This window comes from Diaporthe batatas, assembly GCF_019321695.1.
Source record: "Diaporthe batatas strain CRI 302-4 chromosome Unknown Contig00026, whole genome shotgun sequence".
Lineage (NCBI taxonomy): Eukaryota > Fungi > Ascomycota > Sordariomycetes > Diaporthales > Diaporthaceae > Diaporthe > Diaporthe batatas.
The window spans coordinates 293,743-313,726 of NW_025408573.1; the positions used below are offsets into that span (position 1 = coordinate 293,743).

The 19,984-nt window shown below is 52.4% G+C and overlaps 6 protein-coding genes across 6 annotated transcripts; 3 read left to right on the forward strand and 3 right to left on the reverse strand.

The window, feature by feature from the left end:
* The first annotated feature begins 1,351 nt into the window (after positions 1–1,351).
* KVR01_013405 (uncharacterized protein) lies at positions 1,352–2,250 on the forward strand. Its single transcript, XM_044787028.1, has one exon. The coding sequence runs from the start codon at positions 1,504–1,506 to the stop codon at positions 1,993–1,995; it is 492 nt and encodes a 163-aa protein (XP_044637667.1). The 5' UTR covers positions 1,352–1,503; the 3' UTR covers positions 1,996–2,250.
* Positions 2,251–2,475: 225 nt separating this feature from the next.
* Positions 2,476–9,427, forward strand: KVR01_013363 (uncharacterized protein). Its single transcript, XM_044784521.1, has 4 exons — positions 2,476–3,280; positions 3,338–3,929; positions 3,995–7,897; positions 7,953–9,427. Exons 1-4 carry the CDS (start codon positions 2,557–2,559, stop codon positions 9,316–9,318), a joined length of 6,585 nt encoding a protein of 2,194 aa, XP_044637625.1. The 5' UTR covers positions 2,476–2,556; the 3' UTR covers positions 9,319–9,427.
* A 2,453-nt stretch (positions 9,428–11,880) lies between these two features.
* On the reverse strand, positions 11,881–13,014 carry KVR01_013334 (uncharacterized protein; the record flags this gene model as incomplete). The annotated part of the gene is made up of 2 exons (XM_044790596.1): positions 11,881–12,548; positions 12,615–13,014. The coding sequence occupies 2 exons, from the start codon at positions 13,012–13,014 to the stop codon at positions 11,881–11,883; spliced, it is 1,068 nt and encodes a 355-aa protein (XP_044637596.1).
* Positions 13,015–13,848: 834 nt separating this feature from the next.
* On the reverse strand, positions 13,849–15,343 carry KVR01_013391 (uncharacterized protein). The gene has a single exon (XM_044788236.1). The coding sequence runs from the start codon at positions 15,287–15,289 to the stop codon at positions 14,108–14,110; it is 1,182 nt and encodes a 393-aa protein (XP_044637653.1). The 5' UTR covers positions 15,290–15,343; the 3' UTR covers positions 13,849–14,107.
* Positions 15,344–16,580: 1,237 nt separating this feature from the next.
* Positions 16,581–18,765, forward strand: KVR01_013356 (uncharacterized protein; the record flags this gene model as incomplete). Its single annotated transcript, XM_044786312.1, has 2 exons — positions 16,581–17,546; positions 17,614–18,765. The coding sequence occupies 2 exons, from the start codon at positions 16,581–16,583 to the stop codon at positions 18,763–18,765; spliced, it is 2,118 nt and encodes a 705-aa protein (XP_044637618.1).
* A 630-nt stretch (positions 18,766–19,395) lies between these two features.
* Positions 19,396–19,815, reverse strand: KVR01_013424 (uncharacterized protein; the record flags this gene model as incomplete). The annotated part of the gene is made up of 1 exon (XM_044782098.1): positions 19,396–19,815. The coding sequence occupies one exon, from the start codon at positions 19,813–19,815 to the stop codon at positions 19,396–19,398; it is 420 nt and encodes a 139-aa protein (XP_044637686.1).
* Between the last annotated feature and the right edge of the window lie 169 nt (positions 19,816–19,984).

The following is a 19,984-nucleotide window of genomic DNA, read 5'->3' on the forward strand; positions in this document are numbered from 1 at the left end:
TCGACGGGGACGTCGACATCGCCACGCTGCACTATCACCACCGGCCCTCTTGTCCTTGCTCAATGAGGGCTGCCATGTTCGACTCTGCCACATCTCGATGCCTATTATGAACTGCCTGGCGTGAGATGCAACTTTCAAGACCTTTGGCAAATTTCATACTCGTGGCCAGGCTTCTGTGTCATGCCTGCCTGCCAGTCATACTCCGCCGCCACTATGCTCTTCCCTCTTGTCACCCCCACCGGAGCTACATCTGAACATATTGGAACACGTGGATCTCGTCACTCCCTGGAAGGAGCTGATGTGGAACAGCAAGTACCGTGCTTTCACGGCCGTCTGCGTGGATTTCAGATACGCGAGGACGCCAGGGGTACAGTGCCCAGTGCACCGCGGTTGCCAGTTCTTCAAATGCTAGCACACCTATCCAGAGACCACCATCGGATCTGGCGCCGGTGACACTCTGCCTTCTCTACGCACTGAAAGTGTTGGGAGCCACCGCTACCCTTGGTCCTTGTATTTCGTACCTTGTCTGGTTTCGCTGCTATTGCGTCGACGTCTGACAACATACGTAGGTACATGGCGCCTTCATACAGTGCTAGATCTGTTAATTATACTACAATACTTGTCATTATTTGTTCGTCACAACCTCGCTCGCTCTGACTGAGATCGATTGCAACTGACAGAATCCATCTTGCTCTGCTCATGGAAGAGCAGTTACTTTTCGACACAAAATCATCTACAATGTTACAATGTTGCGGGCATAAAGGAGTACTTGACTATGAAGGCAGAGAGCGCCGAAACCAACCTTTTGAACGAGCTTGCTCAGCCCTATGTCGCTGTTGGGCCACGATGAGCTCGTCGAAGATAATTACAGCCCACAGAGTCGCAGAGGCCGAATATCACATGACGAGAAACAATTCGTACATGATCTTGAAAGATCGAGTGCCCACTGATCCGACAGGAGACCACACCCCGTGAGGCAAAATTAGCTAATAAGTGCTAGTCTATCAAAGAAATATCGGAGCGGTTGCAGGGATTTTATGTGCATTGCAGCTTAGATGGAACGTTGCTGGCTGCGCCTCGGTCACCACGCCAATTGTTTCGAGTAGTTTCATAGCCAGAATTTTTACGTTACTTGTCGCACGAGAATTTGCTGGATACCTAGGAACATCGGCCATGGCACGTCTGACAGCTTACCTGCCTCCGTACCGAGGTTGCATCGACAGCCGTATTCTTGAATACGAGCCGTGGGAAGCCCGTACCTGCCTAGTGCTCACGGCTGACAGCAGTCATACCTTAGTTAATATCTATATTGTATCAGTTGCGCCTATGGATGGAGTCCTACACCTGGGATCAAATTCACTAGACGTCGCGATATAAAAGAGGTGCCACTCCGCCAGTTGATTCAAGCTCAACCAATATTCAACACACAAGTCCGTCCTCTCTTCCTCACTCCACAGCATACTAGTACAGTTCAAGTGCTCGCCACAACAAAAAAGTTTCAACATGCTCCTGACCTCCCTTTTTGCCGGCTTCATAGCCACCGCCTCAGCGGCCTCCATTCCCCGCCAGACCGAGCAAACACCCTGGAGCATCACCAACTTCTTCGCCTCCAGCAACCGCTTCAGCGTCATCACCACGTACCGGTTCGACATTACCGACGGCAACACCTCGGCCTACTGCGTCGCCCTGATGGACACCACGCCGGACATTAGCTATGTCCCCATCACGGACTGCGACAACCCCATCTACTCGTTCGCCTTCGGCTCGGCGGCGGATACGGAGGAGCCCGGGTTCAACCTGCAGATCTGGCAGGGCAATCCGGAGGACACCAGCTGCGGCGCGCCGTCGACGCATTGCGTATACACAGGAATCAAGTTCTTCCCGGCGACTGACGTGGAGACTATTCAAGACCCGACTGGGAACCCTTTTGGCAATTATGATCGGTTGAATGCGCCGGCCGATTTCGAGATTGCCCGTAATAGTGTGCATATTTGAGGAATGGTGGCACTAAGCCAGCGGAAATGTGGTTTACTACTGCTCGGGGTTGAAATAATCGGGTATAAATTTCACATAGAATGCACATTTTTGAATCATTCCACCACTCAAACTTTGGATTTTGCTGCGCGGAGTCGTTGCATTGGAAGCTTGATGTCAATCCTCTACAATTTTTACACATGCAAATCCCTGGCTGCATTAGCGGCGGCGTTGCTCAGTCTGCCTGGCAGCTGCCTGGCTGCCTAGTTCCAGATGTTCACAGGCTTGGAATGCGCGTGCTTACTTTCATGCAGACCGCACCAGCATTGCGTGTTCTTATCTTGCCTAGGTACTTATGTATCTGGCCAGTCAGCTCCACGAAAAAATGGTCACACAACTGGTCCAGATCCAGACGGCCCCTACCCTAGGCAGGTCCCGTGAGGGGTTGCAACCTTCAGCTTTCTACATAAATCAGGTAGCTTGCTCGAGCATTGCCCTTATTTTTATGAATGGCGATCCACTGTTACCCCAGGCCAAGACCTCACCTAACAATAGCTTGTTGCATTAGATGCACGTCTCAAGATGGCGGAAGCTCTTGGACTCGCTAGTAGTATCGTTGCCTTAGTCCAGCTATCGGCTTCTGTGTACTCCGCCACATCAAAGTTCTGCCGGGAGGCCAAAGACGCCAAATCCAAGATCAACGCTCTAGCAACTCAGATAAGAAACCTCTCGGGCGTGCTTCAGAGTCTGTCGTTATTGGCATCCGCGCCCCTCTTCGACGATTTCGGTGTGTCCGGCACAGACTTCAGGAATACCTACATAGAGTCTTGCCACAGCACACTCCACAAGATCAAGCGAAAGCTTGAGAAAGCTGAGTGGGACATTGAGACCGGAGGAAACAGGAAACTCATCACACGAAGTCTCAAATGGCCCTTCTCATCCCAAGAAACGAATGAGCTGGTCGCAGAATTGAGCCAACATCAGAATGTTCTGCAGCTGGCACTCTCAGCTGACACAATGTCCCAGTTGCTTCAGTGCTTGGCCAACACTGAGAGTACAGCGAAGTCGGTTCTGCATCTCAACCAAATGTTTGATAGGAAACAGAACATCGACTTGCGCACAGAGTTAACAAAGAAGCGAGAGGAGATTGTACGGTTTTTCATAAAGGTCAATCCCGAGGACTACCTGCAGGATTGCCGAAGTCGCCGACAACCGAACACAGGGAAATGGCTGACTGAAAGAAATGAGAGCTTTCAAGATTGGTTGAACTCGCCAGGATCTCAGATATGGTTGAGCGGCATACCAGGTAAGCTGCACCGTGCTTTCCAAAGGCTGTCCCTTGCTGATTAGAATCCTTGACTAGGCGCGGGAAAGACCATGCTTTGCGGCACTGTGATCGAAGAGATACTACAGAAGCAGTCCACTTCTACAGCGGTGGCATTCTTCTTCTGTGATTATAAGTCCGCGGAAAGCCAGGAACCTATCAACGTTCTTGGTGCTCTAGCTGTGCAAATTGCGAAACAGGCCGATGCAGCATTTGAGTTGCTCGAAGCCTATTACGAAGAACTCCATCCCCAGAACGGGATGGCCAAGCCGCCGGAGAGGAAGGGCATGATCAAAGTCATTCAAGCCATGATCAATCAGTATGATAGCGCCTACGTTGCTGTTGATGGCCTTGACGAGTGCGGCTCCAAAGCCGTCGAGGTGATCCATGCACTCAAGGAGCTGGCGAACGGCGATCAAGTTACCATGGCTCTTTTCAGCCGATATGAGCCCGACATAGCGGATGAGCTTTCCGACAGTCTTCGCATCGAGATAGCCGCTCATACGGAGGACCTTGAGCTATATGTCCTTGCGCAAATGGAGACTCGCAAGAGGTTAGCGAGCTTGGCTGTGAGGAATGCTGAGCTTCACAAGCATATTCTGCGTACACTGATCCAAGGTGCCAATGGAATGTCAGTTTTATCGCCCTACCCCTGAATTCAGAGACCTCGGTAGTCAGCTGGTGCTAACTTTCCAGGTTCCGGTGGGTCGCTTGCCAACTGGACTATATTGACGGTCTTCCGAGCGATGGACGACGGCGAAGAGCTTTGTCTGAGCTTCCGCCCACACTTTTCGAGACGTATGATAGAATTCTGGATCGAATCATGCAAGGAGATGAACAAAGTCAAGACCTATGTCGGAAGGCTTTGCATTGGATCGGCTTGGGCTCCTACTCACTCAATTCTCGGGCGCTTTGCGAAGCCATTTCAATTCCGGTCGACCAGGACGAGGCCGATCCGGAGCAATTCGTGGATACAGAGTGGGTCTCACGCAGTTGCAGCAGCCTTATCCGTCTTTCTGGCCAGTCTTTCAAAATCCCACATTTTCAGCTGGCCCATTTCACAGTCAAGGAGTACCTGCGAAGTATCGAGCCACGGTCGAAAAGGGGCGCTTTTCGATTCTCCGAGGGCGAAGCAATCCAAGAGCTGCTTGAGACATCGTTGAGGTTCTTAACCTTCCCAGTTTTCGATCAGGCCCCAATGATCGCCGTCTCCGAGATCGAGCGGATGGAGCAAAGAAACCAAAAACATCCATTTTACCCTGCCGCTGCAAGATACATCTTCTTCTGGAACACTGACGGTGGGAACATTGATGCAGCCATGGGCAACGAGCTCGCATCTCTAGTCAACGATGAGACCATGATGCAATACGCTATGAAGCTATTTGACCCTGATAAGACGACATTTTTCCATTCCTGGGTCCTTCAAGCTATTTGGCTCTGGAAAATTGAGTCCCGTGGAGCCCTCTTTCCCGAGATTGTTGGACTCCTCTTCGCGCCTGAGTTTTCAACACTGCACGTTGCCGCCACCCTTGCGCTTCCATCAATCTGTAAATATCTCGTTGAGACCCGAAACTTCGACATTAACAAATGGTGTCGAATTGGAACACCTTTGCATGGCCTTATGACTGGCATTGGAATCTATCACCCCAACGATCACGGCCATTTTCAATTTCGCTCATATCATGGGACCCGCCTCAAACCAGCGACATGCACACAGTATAGGGAGTGTTTGGAAATCTTTGTTCGACACAGTGCCGACACTTCCGCTCGGTTGGGAGGTTGGAGTGTTTTCCAGATGGGAATACACAATCACTCGTGTTCAGATTGGATTAAGCCTCTCGTCACTCCATCAACTGTGATATACGAGGATTGTATTGACGATTTCAAGATTTTGATTATCGAAAAGTACCTGCATACATCTGTTGTCGATGCAATTTATCAATTGGGGGCTACTCCAGGTGTCCCTCCAATGTGGGCTCGTCTTGCATCTGTTATTGAGACAAATCGGATGAAGGAGAGGCTCCATGAAGGAAAATCTCCAACCAATTCCCAAATCCTATCCGATGAGGATTTCGACGATGCGATTCGAATCTCGCTGGAACAGCACTTGGCAGACAATCTGAAGTCAATTGTGCAAGATCCCAGATTCCGTCCAGATATTTGTATATCTGGGAAGGGCCCGGATATTTGGCCAGAACCAATTCTCCATTTTGCAATTCGAGTGGGAAACCCCAGGCTGCTGCAGCTGCTTTTAGAAGCCAACTGCGATCCCAAACTTGTCCATGAGGCTGACGGATGGACCGGCCTGCATCAATGTGCACGGTTCAATAGAGTTGATGCAGCCAACGCTGTGTTTCTTCTCCGAGCTGGGGTGTCTGACTTGGTCAAAAATATGAATGGGAAGACATGTTGGCACACCGCCGCAGCAAATGGCAATATCCCAGTCCTGAACGCCTTGATTGAGCTGGGCTCCAACACGGCCAATACCCTCTGCACAACTTCAAAGCAAGGAAGAACTCCTCTAGCTGCTGCTATCCTCGAATCAGAAATTGAGTCGGCGCTTCTGTTGTTGGACCACTGCCATGTCGGGTTTGAAGTGTTCCAAAGCGATAAATCACTTCTAGACGAGGCTATTTCAATCGGATCGGCTACACTCTTTACACGGCTGTATGAACAAATGAAACAAGCAGGATCAAATGAAGCACTTCAACTCTCCAAGCCACTCAAAAATATCAACATGGCATGCTCGCCCAAGCTTTTGAGCTATCTTCTAACCACCTGGCCCACCGACGACAAAGGCAAATCCGAAGCACTTACAAATTATCTCCTCGATGCGAATAGCCCCGAGTTCAAGGATCCAACCAGATATCCCGAGAAGGCTGACCTTCGTCAAATCATCCGGCAGCTCTTGCCATCGGTTGCCACAGTGGACAAGCAGAATTCCTCGGTTGAGTTCTGGAGCACCTTTTGCGACAAAGTCGTGGTTAACCTGACCAGATCATGCATTCATCAGAACAACAGCACGTGTCGAAAGAATCTCGTCACCATGATATTTGAAATTTTAATTGAAACCGGGGCACTGGACTCATACGAACGGAACATGAATCTCTCAAGCTGCAGCAAGTTGTTTAGATCACTTCTGGACCGCGGCAGAGACCTCACATGCTCGTGGATCGCCCCGTCCGTCCACCGCGTCATCAAGAGAAGCACTCTTTCGGAGGACCTCGCCAATGATGCAGCATCGGAAAAGGTGCTATCTCTTGCGGTACAACAATCCAACACTGACCTCGTGGAGCAGCTTCTGCATTATGGTGTTAGTGTCCATGCAGCTTGCAATGGCTTGTCACCTATTGAGCAAGCATGCTATAGCGCAGACCTCCCGACTTTCAAGTTGGTAATCAAGCATGCAGATAAGTCTCAGATCAACAGCGCTGGAACGGAAGGCAAGACACTGTTGCATTTGGCGGTCTCTGGGACCGCCCCGGGGTACTTGGACAAGATCCAACGGCTACTCCAGCTGGATGCAGACATCGACGCAAAGGTTGATGATCCGAACGAAGACACGGCTCTAACCTTGGCGTCCCGTACCGAGCGCCAAGACATCGTCGCACTCCTCGTCTCGGAGGGCGCCAATGCTCTCCATCGAGGGCGTGATGGGTGGACGATACTCCATGCTGCAGCACTCACCGGCGATCTTCGGTATCTCCGATCTCTGGATCGAGCACATGTGCCGTCGTCATACTGGCGAGGCACCTGTGACTTTCCTCTGGTTCACATCCACAGACGAAACACCGCACACATTAAACAAAATGTCACTGCCGCCCATCTAGCAGCTGACAGGGGAAGGACGAACTTTCTACGTTTTATGGCTCAGCACAACTTGCCGCTCGAAGTCAATGCAATGACAGGGATCCCAGCCATAGCGCCGCTGCATGTGGCATGTTTATGGGGGCACCTTGAAGTCGTCGAGTTCCTCGTTGCTGCAAAGGCCAATATCAATGCAAGGGACTCAGACGGCCGTCTTCCAATAGATATCGCAGCACGGCGCGAGGATATTGCAACCGTCAAAGTTTTGTTGAAATCAGGCTCCGCACCACCATCCAGCATCTCCGGTCTCTCACTTGCACGTCTTCTGTCAGAAGAAACGGAGACTGTGGAGGGTTCCAGGAATTCAAAGGCCATGTCTCGATTCTCTTTTGAACAAGCAATCATAGACGGTGACCTCAGCCGGTGTAAAGAAATGGCCAAGAGCGGCGAATCAATCGACGCGAAGCTCCTCACGCATGAATTCACGCCGCTAGTGCGTGCCGTGATCCAGGGTCAAACAGCCATTGTTGACTGGTTAGTCTCATCAGCAGTCGAGGTGAGTAATCCGGTCATTAGCGGACTACATCCAGAACTGCGATGTATCGCCTCTCTCGCCACATACTACTTCCGGTCACCTCAGACTCTGTCTGCCGTCATGAGCCTCGCCTTAAGTCAGGGTGTGAGCTGGCACGAAAGCATACTGGGTCCATTGCATGTCGCCATTTTGGACAGGAATATGGAAGCATTGGAGGTGACCTTGAAACAAATCCGTAAAAACGATCATGCGTACCGGTATGAGGCGATATCTCACATAATTCGCAATTTCTTTCCGCTAACTGGAGTCCAGAAGAATGATCGAGGCTGATTTGATATGCGCCCCCGCTGCTACCGTTCAATGGAGGCATCGAACTGCTCTGAATATCCTTGTCAACTCATTCAACCACAAGAAAGCATTGTCAGACAATTCACTCTGGGAAGTAAAGTGGCCGCCCGGCTCACCACTGCACTGGGCCATCCGCAACAGTGATGTTCCCGCAGTGAAATTGCTTCTCGAGAACGAGGCCGATGTCAATAAAGCCGATTCACGTGGGAGGACGCCTTTGGAACTGGCAGTCTCGAGCAAACACCCCGCCGAACTTGTACAAGAACTTCTCCAAGCTGGCGCTGGTCTCGCTGAACCAAGCGGCAATCGGATTGAAACAATGGAAGATGCCGTTTGCAACGGAGACATAGGAGTTATCAAGGCTCTAGCAGAAGCTGACCCTGAGACTCTGAAAGGCGTTAGTCAATGCTCTGCGGATACACTTCTGCAATCCGCACCATCCGCAGCTGTATTTCAGTTCCTGGTATCTCGAGGGGCAGATCCTTTCAAAGGCATGGAATTGCCAGCCGGATATTCAGCCGTTGCGTCGCTGATTGATCCCGATTATGAGTTGAGCGGATTCGCTCTCAACTCGGGCCTAGTGGTTCAGTCATCTGAGGACTCACTAGCGTTTTGCCTATTTAAGCTAGCCAATGACAGCGGCCAAGAAAGCGTCTGCTTGGTCAAAATGATTGGCCGTGTTATCCGTAGTGATGCTTTCATGCACGCCGTAAACACGACAAGTCGAGCTTTTGGAAGTACCTTGTGCGTGGCGGCGTCGCTTGACGCAACAGGGATGGTGAAAGCACTGATGACAATGGGCGCAGAGCTGGAGTTAGAGGGGTGCCGATACGGGTCGCCATTGATGGCTGCTTGTGCTTGGGGAAATCTGGACGCGGCAAGATGCTTGGTCCGGGCAGGAGCCCAACTGTGCTATGTCAATGACGAAGGCACGCAGCGCAGTGCAGTCCGCGCAGCTTCTCGACACAAAAAGGTCATACAATGGCTCCTCGTTGGCAGGTACACGGAACAGCTAAAGATCGACTACCAGCCATCACAAGCCACGTCTCACGAGACAGTGTGGAGTGGCCCAAGGCTCTTCAAGCTTGCATTACCAACCTACATGCATCGCGATTTTGATGAGTCTCGGTGGAGTCATCTGCGGAGACTTCAGAAATGGAGCGAAGGATTGCGTGGCTGTGCCTTGGCCGAGAGCCGAAGGAATAGTGGGCTGGACTTTGACGCTGAATTCGGGGCTGCGTCAAGTCAAAGAGTTGCACAAGCCGCTCACGAGCGGTTCCTTGCGAGCTTGGGGGAATCCCGAGAGCAATCAGCTCTGGGAGGGACGTGAATTCCTGGTTGAAATGGTTTCATCCAAGCTATCAATCTTTCTTAGAGGAGTGGTATTGAGTGGTTTCGTTTGTAATCTCCATACATACAAAATGCATGTGGCGCGTTCGTACAGTGGTTCATGCTTAAGCCCCGCAATTTGACCGAAACCCACCGATTTGGCTGAAATCATCTTTCAAATAAGGGCTAATACATTTTTTCTGCGAGCGCTTCTTGTTGACACGTGTGACCGAAGTCTGACCCTTGTCAACAAGCTTCTGAAGTCCCTGATAAGGCCTATTGTAGTCGAAGATCTCTGAGAGGATATTGTTATTCGATATTTCTTCTATGGATAACCTCATCTGGCTCAGAGCAGCTTAGAATGCCAAGGCTTTGTTGGCGGATGAACGGCCGCTCATATATGGGGAAGTAAACTTGAAGCTAGGATCATTGCATCGATGAAAACCGGTCCAAATTGGCTCTAGTGAGCCCCGTTTCTCTACCTGATTAATTCGTCGAGTTCCATTGGTCGATGGTGTGGGTGGTGCTTCTGTCGATTACTGGCTTGTGGGACTACGGTAATGTGCTCGGTTATCGTTGCAGGCGGACGCCGCCGGTCCCGACAGCAACTAATACAATTGATGATTGTGAAGAAGGCGTGGAGACCACTATAAAGGACATATCAGGAATACATTTCTGAGAATCATGGCCTCTAAAACAAGCCAGAAGAAAAGGAGGCACTCGTACGCTGCGAAAGGCACAGTGATAATGGGTGCGACCCCAGTGAAAGGGGGTGGAATTGGGGGTGGCTGGTCCCCTCCAGGTTTTCCCGACCCTTGCTCATAGTTGTATCCTCTGAATGAAGGCAGGAGGAAACCTATTATGAATAAGATGATACCAATAATGTGGCACAAAATGCGAAACCGCGAGTTATCTCGAGCAATACCGAGGAGGGATGACCTGATACAGCACAAGCTTATTGTTTCGAATACGTTTAAAACAATAGTCCAGCATGCCTGAATCAGATTTGTCAGTAAGAGATTTAAAGGTTAATGAATTAATCTAGATAAGCAATCGGCTTCTAGAAAAAGGCCTGAAACTTACTCCCAGGTACAATGGTACATAATCGCTCTCAGTAGTACCTTGATCATACCGCGAATAGTACACAACAGCATGGACGATGAGGATACCCAACACAGCTGAAATAAGATGCAGAAAAGCCAGAGACGACACAGCGATGTACTTGGTCCAATAAGCCATCGCGAGTGTCAACAGTGAGCGCTAACGTTTTGTTCTGAGTGATGAACTCGATTTCTCAGGGCGAGGAGAGGGGGATCGGATATCCAAGGGTCTCGTGATTCAAATGATAGGGCTCTCAGATAAGGTCTCACTACTTAATTAGTCAAGAAATTACAGTAGCATGGCTTTCAAAATCTGGTCCATCCATTGACAAGTGCTTCGTGTCATTTCGGGAAAAGAAATCCTCTACATGGCTCAACCAAGTCAGGTAGACGCATCTAGTTTAAGCAAACCAAGCTTTTTGGGTTCCTCCGCGCTAAGAGCGCCAAATGAAGATGGTCCCCGGCGCAGACAGTAATTTGATTGGTAATAGTTTGCGGGTGTGTTCTGCCCGAATCCTGATGGCACTCTGCCAAGCGTCTGAGGCTGCATTCTACAATACCAACAGCTGGTCTTGATACACATTATTGGACCATGTTCTGCAGGAACAAAATCTCGGTCCGGCCTTTCGGGTGAGTTGAGTTGCCTAACAAACCCCCATCCCGGTGGAAGGGAGATCCGACAGGGATGTGATTGGTAGAGCCAACGTTGATAGGGGTCAGAACCAGAGAGGATGACGATTGTCTTCGTTTATTTGTAGACTAACTTCCCTAGTGCTCCAAACCTGGAAGCAGTTGCAGCAATCTCTCTCAAATGAGGGGGAATGAAACTCGCTTGAACCACCGCCTACCCAGGCATCACAGCTGGTCATTCTCAACTCGTGCTGTCAGACTACCTACCCGAGGGTAGGTAGGTGGCTGATGGGGCAGGAAGGTTCCTTGCCTCTTATGCACTCAAGATCTTGATTAGCACATGCTCTTGATTCTTCCGCTCGATAGCCGCCCCTCCCAGGGGTCGGCCGTTGAGGTGCAGATATGAGAGTAGGAAAGCGGCGATGGCATAATCTGAGACTTAGTCCGCTTTCAGGTACCTAGGTAAGCGACTGTAAGTAGCTGGATATATACCAGACCATGTAGTATCATTGCTCATGAATGCATCAGCTGGGCCAAGAGCATATTCTCAAGGAGGCGGACGACACTATGAGTAGTTTCGTTCTTAATCTGTATACATCCCGAAGGGGTACGGTCCCGCAGCATCGGCTGAGTGAGGACATAATGGGAAATTGATCATGTGCAGGGGCGTCAGCCATCTCTTAGAGCGTTGTCACCGCCATGTCGCACGACAAAGAGAGAGAATCTCTGTTGTGAGGTCCAACCATGATTCTAATTTTGGGTCAAATTATTTCTGTATTGTGATAGCTGCGTGTGTAGCGATTACCACATTTCAGGTTGAGAACGGGGTCCAGTCAGTCCTTAAAGACCATGCCCTTCTCAGTGGCCATGAAGGCGCCGATGGTATGCTCCCAGGCTTTCTCCCTGAACCCAGATGATCTCAATTTCTCATATATAGGTCCGATCTCATTGACCTCACCAGTGTACTTCAATGAGTACGCTCCCCCTCCCACCTCACCATTCGTCGACTCTGCAACACCCGTCTGCAGAGTCTCAGTCTCCTGCTTCCCCCCAAACCGCGCCGATGTAAACCCCAGAACACGTTCCCCAATCTCATCAGGCTTGACAGAAAACAGTTTCGCTGCAGGAGCTGCGAGCTTCCACCCGATTTTGATGAGTGGGGGCAAGGGGTTGTTGTCAAAGCCGGGAGTGATGACCAGGCTGGGATAGACGTGCACAAGGCCGACCTTGGGATGCTGCTCGGCGATGGTCTCGAAAGCCATTGTCTTCAAATGAGTAGTGTGGTTACGAACGGCGCCGAAGCTGTAGTTTTCTGCATTTCTTAAAGACAAATCTTCCAGGTAGCGGTCCTTCGTGGCTGTCTCCAGGCCGGCCGAATATACAGAGACGACACGAGCGGATGGCAGAGGGGACGCCTCCAGCAATGGTAAGAGTTGTGTGATGAAGCGAATCCGCGAGTAATATAGGAGGGAGAAGGATTTATCAAGTCCTTCACTGGTTTCTGAGGCAAGATTTGATGAGTATGAATCCTGTATCAGAACTCTAAAGTGGTGAATGTTGTACGTACCCCTTCGCTTGCCACCAAAATACAAGTCTGCGTGTGACATGACCAGAACATCAACGTGTGGAAACTCGTCTTTACTCTCTTGTGCCTCAAGTTGTTTTATTTCCTCGCAGCACCTGTCGACGTCCTTGAGCAAGGACAAGTCGTCCGCTTTCACAAAGCATATCTGGACGTTCTTGTGTGCAGCATAGTCGGCAGCTATGGCATCTGCAGCCTTCTGATTCCTGCCCACGAGATAGATGCGGGCACCCTGACCCTTTGCAGCATGGCGAGCAAGGGCACGAACGGTAAACTCGCCTATCCCAGATGTGCCACCTGGGAACACAGCAACGAGAGAGCGCTTAGAGACGAGGGAAGCGTTGGCTGTGCGCACCGACTCCAGCGTGGGCTTGGTCGAGGACATGGTGGTGAGGCGGCTGATGAAATCTCGCTTTGAAGCCCTTCGCCGCACATAGAATACAAACCTCATCTGAGCTGTGGGAAAACCGCCTCAGTCGACCTCATGATTTATAGGATGCACGAAGGGGTGTGCTGCCTGGTCGTAGGCGGAGTAAATTATGCGCCGAAGCATTCCTCTAGGTCTTATCCAGTTAGGCCCCCATCGCATTCGGTCCCGGCTCAGCGCAACACTGGCCTGGCATGGTAGACCAACAAGACCACACAAACAATTCTACCGGTTGCTCCCGCTCCTGGTGATTGATGTCTCAAACCCTGCAACGGTGCATAGCAAATAAGCTTCCGCCCCCACGCGGGCAAACAGACCTCCAGGTGAAGTCGTCCCCGGTCAGGAGGGATGACACGTTCATCCATCAGCATCCATCAAACCAGATTCCGCGCTTCCTTCACTGTTATTCTTCTGTTCTTTTTTAAGCTACGCGTTCAGGATAGCTCCCTCTCCTGGTGTCCTTGGTGGTCACCACGCCTGTTTTGATGGCTTCGCAGAGGTCCACTTCATCCCGAGTACAGTAATAGACAAAATGCACTTCACAACGAGTGGCCGCTGGAACGCCTGTTCCTTTGTGCAATGACTGAAAGGGGCGTCTTATAAACGAACGACACCAAAGCACAAGAAAATATCCAGTACTTGCCTATGTAGGTATCAGCTCTCAGTAAGGAGACTGACATGCACACTCACCAGTTGACTCGAACGTGGATAGAAGGTGACGTATAATCTCCCCGAATCCTACCATATATCTTATTAGCGAATGATAACTTAGCCTTACTAGGCGTCTGTATGTTGGAACGTAGAATCACTTGAAGTGACTGATATCATGATGCCTACTAGTAAAGACCAGCACTGTTTGATGGTGTCGAACGACTCACAGGCGCCAGGGTACGGTGTCGAGCACGCGGCGTTGTTGCTTGGTTAACACGGACAAATGCTGTTCACTGCACGACCAACCGATTAAGGGCAACCGAATCGCACCGCCTGAGAGCCAACTGCGTAAGAGTAGGTGTACCGAGGAGGCTGACACCCCTCTGCGAAGGCGTGTCCATCATTCGGGTTGCGCCTCGGGGACGCGCCTGTAGTCCAAGAGCCTGAGAACTCTGTCGTAGAATCCGATCCGACCATCGCCGTACAGCCAAAATGCATGAGACAGGGCCTGCACCTCCTCATCAGCCAATACATCAGATAGCTTTTTATCCGACCGTCGTCTTTCCTCAGCCTCCCGAACAGTCTTTACGAACTCTGCACGAGCAAGACGCATGGCGATATCGGACTCGGTGTCTCGGTAGAGTGGGCCGTCCATGACGGGCGGGACGATGGAAAGCTCCTTGTTGAATTCGACCAGCTCCCATGGCCCGACGAATGCGTTCTCCCAGTCGATCACCGACAATACATTGTAGTTCTCGTCAATGATAATATTACTGCTGTACAAGTCGGTGTGGATGAGCGGGAAAGGGCCGTCCTGGAAGGGGAACCACCGAGCTAGATCTCGAATCCCCGACGGGAACGAACGGATTGCTGCGAGGACCTCGTCGACCAAGTCTGCTGGGGTTCGGGGCCGTATAGTTTCCTCCTTGTAAGGGAACTTGGCTACCTTTGCCCACGCCTCGAAGTATTGCGCAGCAGTGTCGAACGGCCCACCAATGCCAGGGATGGGCCCGACTTCGAACTGTCCGCCACTGCCAACGATTGATCCGATTTTGGGGAAGCGCACCGCCGCCATCTCGACCTGGATGTGGGCCAGAGCCGCATAGAACTTATCCTTGAACTGCGTAGGGGTCTCTCCCTTGTGAACGTCCCAACCGCCAAACGAATCCATAGCCGTATCACCGGGAATGAACTCCATCAGCATGAAGGCAGCGCCGACGCCGCTGGCATCGCTGATGTCGTAGGCAAAGACGCGCGGGACGGAAATTTTGGATTGATACCTGACGGCTGCCATGGCATCAACTTCGTTCTGCAGGCGCTGGCAGGACTCTGGCGTCGGCGGCTCGAGCTGGAGCCTGGCCAGCCATTCGTAGCCGTCATCAAAGATGAGACGCCTCACAACGTGCAGCCCGCCCATGTTGTAGTCAAAAGAGAGCCGGCATGCAAAATCAGCCCCTTCTAGTGCACGTCGAGCCTTGCTTGCATACTGTTCAAGGGTCTCCCAGTTGATGAACGTAAGGGACTCAAGCTCGGCGGTGTCGGTTTTCCAATTTAGCTGCCGAGTAGGATTAGGAGCCGCCATGCTAGAATTGCAGACGTGCGACAACAAAGGCTTGATAGGGGAGCTCTCTTGGCGTGGTTCCTGCTGCGAATGGCAGAAATCGGCCGTCGTCGCGTGCCAACACCAACGTCGGCTCACCTTATTTATCTCTGACTGGATGCTTGAGGCCATACCTTACGTAAGCGCGACAGGCAGCAGGCCGAGGCGGCCAGCGGCGCTCAGCTTCCTGGCCCTTATAAGTCCAAAGAGGTAATATTTATAAGTAGTATATAAATAGTTCAACACTCATTTTAAATAGCATTATGATATACTATCGTCATACTACCTTATAGATATCTCTTTATATTATATTTCCATGATTAAATAATATGAGAACAGTGGAATCCATATGTTGTGGAGGACGCGCCCCTAACCCTGGTTTCAGACCGTGTCCAAAGCGACTACAAAAGGTGTCATGAGGTTAGAAGGACCATTACTGAGACACTTAGACCTTAGACGACTCAAAATACACCCTGTGGACCAAATCGTTATTCCTCCACATATAAACAAGTCTTACAGCTTCAACCTCTAGAGCGCAGCTGTTCTAGTCATCATCGCATGCGCGAGCCACCTAGGATTTCAACTATTATTCCACACACTACATTCAGATACACCCAAATAATGGAAGCACACACTCATGATGCTTCGTTTGTTTCCTCTCTTTCCTAGCCTCCATTTCCTAACTCTCTTTTCCTATCTCCCTTTCCCACCGCCATTTCCCCACCTCTTTTTCTTAACCCCTCTTCGACCTACTCCGTTTTCTTTTTACTTTTCCTTGTGCTTTGATGCTTCTTTGGATGCAAATAGTAAGACACGCAGCGGGCCGACAAGGGCATACTCCTTCTAGCGTGATACCCCAACAGTGTAGTCTCCATGTCATAGAGTAATCGCAGGGTCTATTTGGTCCTGGCCTTGCCCTGGCTTAGTCGCCTGCATTTAACCGGCACCGGTTCACGGCTAGCGAACACCCCGCACCAATAGTGGTTATGCTGAACCCTTGCCATTTCCCCGGACAGGTCGTGTAAGCTTTAGAAATCCCAGCTGGCACACGCCTCTGTGGATCATAGTACCGTACCCTGGGGAAGATCTGTTCCAGCCTGAACACAGTAGGCCACTGGCCAGCCTGCCGTTTGCCCGGCAGGGTCGAAGAAGTTCGGTCCAGACGCGTGTCATCGACATTATAAGATGCCGTGCTCCCGGGCGCCGCGAGATGGAGCAGGTTGGCTGTAGCAACGCACCCGCTGCATGTGCTGTCCCCGTTCACGACTGCGGCATGGCTCCCCTCTCCCAGGTCGGGCTCACGGCCCTGTCCGCGTTGGCCATGGGCCTCTCATCATATGCCGACGCGCAAGTGACAAACTCGTCATTTTCCAACGACGCCACATCGCTCACCTTCATCTACCAGAACAACCTGAACGCGTCGGACGACGCGAACCACGTAGGAGCCATCCTGCTAGACCCCCTGACGCAGAGCGCGGGAAGCGCCCAATGTGCAGCCCTCGGAGAGTCCCTGCTGCCCTTCTCGGCCGTCGAGGCGCACAGCGAGGACTTTGAATATTCCTTGTCCTACCTCGCCTTCGCCGGCCTGGTACAGCACGGGCAGCAGTATTACGTCCAGGACGCCGTGCTGTCCGTCAACACCTCGCCCGAGGGCACGCTGGGCTTCTCGACGTCCGGGTCGGAGAACGGGACCGGGCGGCTGCCGGTCCTCTGCACGCAGTCCAGCTCCCAGAACGGCGCCGGCAACGCCCAGGCGTCCGCCTCGAACAGGCTGACCATCTCCTCGGCGGGCAATACCTACGTGGGCTTCCGGAACCAGAAGTCGTTCCGCTTTGTCGGGATACCGTACGCCGACCCGGTCGAGCGGTTCGAGTACTCGACGGTGTACAGCGCCACGGGGCGCACGATCAATGCCACCTCGTATGGGGCCGACTGCGCCCAGGCATATGACTCGGCTTCTGCTGAGGACTGTCTCTTTCTGAATATCCAGACGCCTTATATTCCCAAGGCTGGATCCTGCGAGAATCTCAGGCCGGTTATGTTCAGCATCCATGGTGGTGGCTTCACGGGGGGTAACGGGGGTGCGAATTCCGGGCTGGATGGTGGGAACATGGCCTCCAGGGAAAACATTGTTTCAGTCGAGCTCAACTACCGCCTCTCTACCCTGGGATTCCTCGCCATACCGGGTACGGACATCAAGGGCAACTTCGGGATCGGCGATCAGATCACGGCGCTGAAGGTAAGCAAGCCCTGTCACCGCCCGACACAGAAAAGAAAAAGCATATGCTAAGCGCAGTGAGTTATAGTGGGTCAAGAAAAATATCAAGTCGTTTGGTGGCGATCCCAACAAGATCACAATCATCGGAGAGTCAGCTGGTGCCGGGTCTGTCAGAACACTGCTCGGTTCGCCGCCTGTCATCGAGAACAACCTCATCTCCGGGGCTGTCTCGCAGTCGAACTTGGGCGGCGGTGTAGCGCTCGGCCTGAACGGCGACTACGCCACGACCTACAGCTCGTACCTGACCATCGAGCAGTCCTTTGCCCGGGCCGGGCAGCAGATCTTCAGCGGCGCCGGCTGCAACCAGACGAGCCTGGACGAGCAGATCGCATGCCTCAAGGCCGCCCCTGCGTCTACGCTGGTCAACCTGGCAACAGTCGCGCGGTACGTCGTCCAGGACGGCACGATCGTCAACACTGAGCAGCTCATCGTGACGGCCAAGAACGGCAGCCAGGCCTACGTCCCAGTGATCTTCGGCACAACAAACAACGACGGCGCCTCGTTCTGCGGGTTCCCACCCGCCAACATCACAACCGAGGCGCAGGGGATCGCCGCCTCGCTGAGCATCTCCCTCCCGCAGGCGCAGCGCGTCGTCGACAGCGGGCTGTTCCCCTTCTTCGACACGGGCAACCTCACCCTGGACGCCTTCAACGTCTCGCAGCGCGTGTCGACGGACCTGCAGTTCCGCTGCGTGGACGAGGCGACCGTCTACGCCGCCGCCGCGACGGGCGCGTTCCCGGCGGCGTACTACTACAACATCGACCGCACGTACGCGGGTTACGACCCGCTGGGCCTGGGCCCGCTGCTCAACGGCGGCGCCGGCAGCGACCCCGAGGGCAACTACTTCCGCCTGCACGGCAGCGACCTCGGCTTCACGTACGGCAACCAGAACCCGCTGCGCGACGCCCGCGACCTGAAGGCTAGCCAGCTCATCAGCGGGTACTACGCCGCCTTTGCGCGGACGGGGTCGCCGAACCCGGGCGAGGATTACCTTGCGGCGCGGGGCTACGATGACACGCTCGCTGCGGTCCGGGGGACTGGCCCCTGGGATCCCGTCAGCGGCGACGAGGGGCCGGCTAAGCAGCTGGACTATCCGGCCGAGACGATCTCGTTTCTTGATGTACCGCAGTGTGCGTTTTTGAATTATAGTCTGAGCTATTACCTTGATGGCGGCGCTTGAGCCCCGTCGAGTCTTAATAGTGGCCCAATCTCAGGGAGCCATGTACGTATATATGAGATGTAGTTGTTGAACTATTGTGGGCATACAAGAATGTAAACATGTACTCATACGTGAATGGTGATTGAGAGGAATCTATGGTGTACTATCATGCCAGGTTCGACTTAGTTACACTCGTTTAATTGGCCTCGCCGATACCGAAGGACCGCCGTGTTGGTTCTATAGCGGTGCCCACAGCCGCGCTGATTTACACCTGCAATGGGGTGAATGAGTAAGAGCGACCGGCCCCTTTTCAGCGAGCACCATCGCATAAGCTGGAGCCACGACCGGGCTGCCGACGACGTGTCCTGTTGCTGACAGGACATAATACATATGTACCTGCGATGCGTTCTCATGGCCTCGAAGACTAATGCCCAGCGCAACAAAATATCAAGATAGCTGCACATGCTAAGTGACCCATGTACTTTAATGCTATGCCTGTTGCTATGGTCTTGCGGCATCAGCGGAAGCACAGCCTCTAGTAGGGTTTGTCCGGCAGCTATAAAATATCATTCCAATGTATCTACGTATACAACGCCCACGATCTCATATCCCAAACAGTAGTAACAAGGCTACCTTGGCACAGTTTAAGACCTAGAGGGGGATCTCTTCCTTACGTCTGCGGAACATGACCTGGGCATTGGGGTCCGAGTTTAGGAAGTAGCCGGCCTCGTCGATCTTGGGCTTGCACCCGGGCGCCAGTTTCCAGTCATACTTGAGGAGCAAGTTGCAGAGGACGATCTTGAGCTCGTGCGCCACGAAGAAGCGGCCTGGGCACCCGTGCTCGCCGTGGCCAAATCCGAGGTGCCTGCTGCTCGTGCTGGCGAATTGCCACGAGTTCTCACCTTCGTTGGGGTCCTCGCGCATCTTTAAGAATCGATCCGGCTGGAAGGTACCAGCGTTCTCCCACGTGTTCTCGTCGCGCATGCAGTGTGATGCCACACCGATGGCCTCGCCCTTCTTCAAGACCGTGCCGTCTGGCAATTTGGTGTCGCGCAAGGCCTCACGATTCATGGTGACTGGGATTCGTGTCAGAAATAATGTGTGCGTGAGATGAAACTTGATCAGAGTAATGGTGGAAGAGCCCGTGGCTGAGGAAAGGGGCATTGGCTTACCAAGCAGGACCGGTTTCAAACGCTGAGCTTCTTTGAGGACGCTATCCATCAGCCGAAGCTTGTAGAAT

Excerpts from the sequence above, each read along its gene's own strand:
- KVR01_013391 (XM_044788236.1), bottom strand. The coding sequence starts at position 15,289 with ATGGCGGCTCCTAATCCTACTCGGCAGCTAAATTGGAAAACCGACACC.
- KVR01_013405 (XM_044787028.1), top strand. The coding sequence starts at position 1,504 with ATGCTCCTGACCTCCCTTTTTGCCGGCTTCATAGCCACCGCCTCAGCG.
- KVR01_013363 (XM_044784521.1), top strand. The coding sequence starts at position 2,557 with ATGGCGGAAGCTCTTGGACTCGCTAGTAGTATCGTTGCCTTAGTCCAG. Across the intron at positions 3,930-3,994 it reads ATCCAAGGTGCCAATGGAAT|GTTCCGGTGGGTCGCTTGCC; the intron begins GTCAGTTTTATC and ends CTAACTTTCCAG. Across the intron at positions 7,898-7,952 it reads AAAAACGATCATGCGTACCG|AAGAATGATCGAGGCTGATT; the intron begins GTATGAGGCGAT and ends ACTGGAGTCCAG.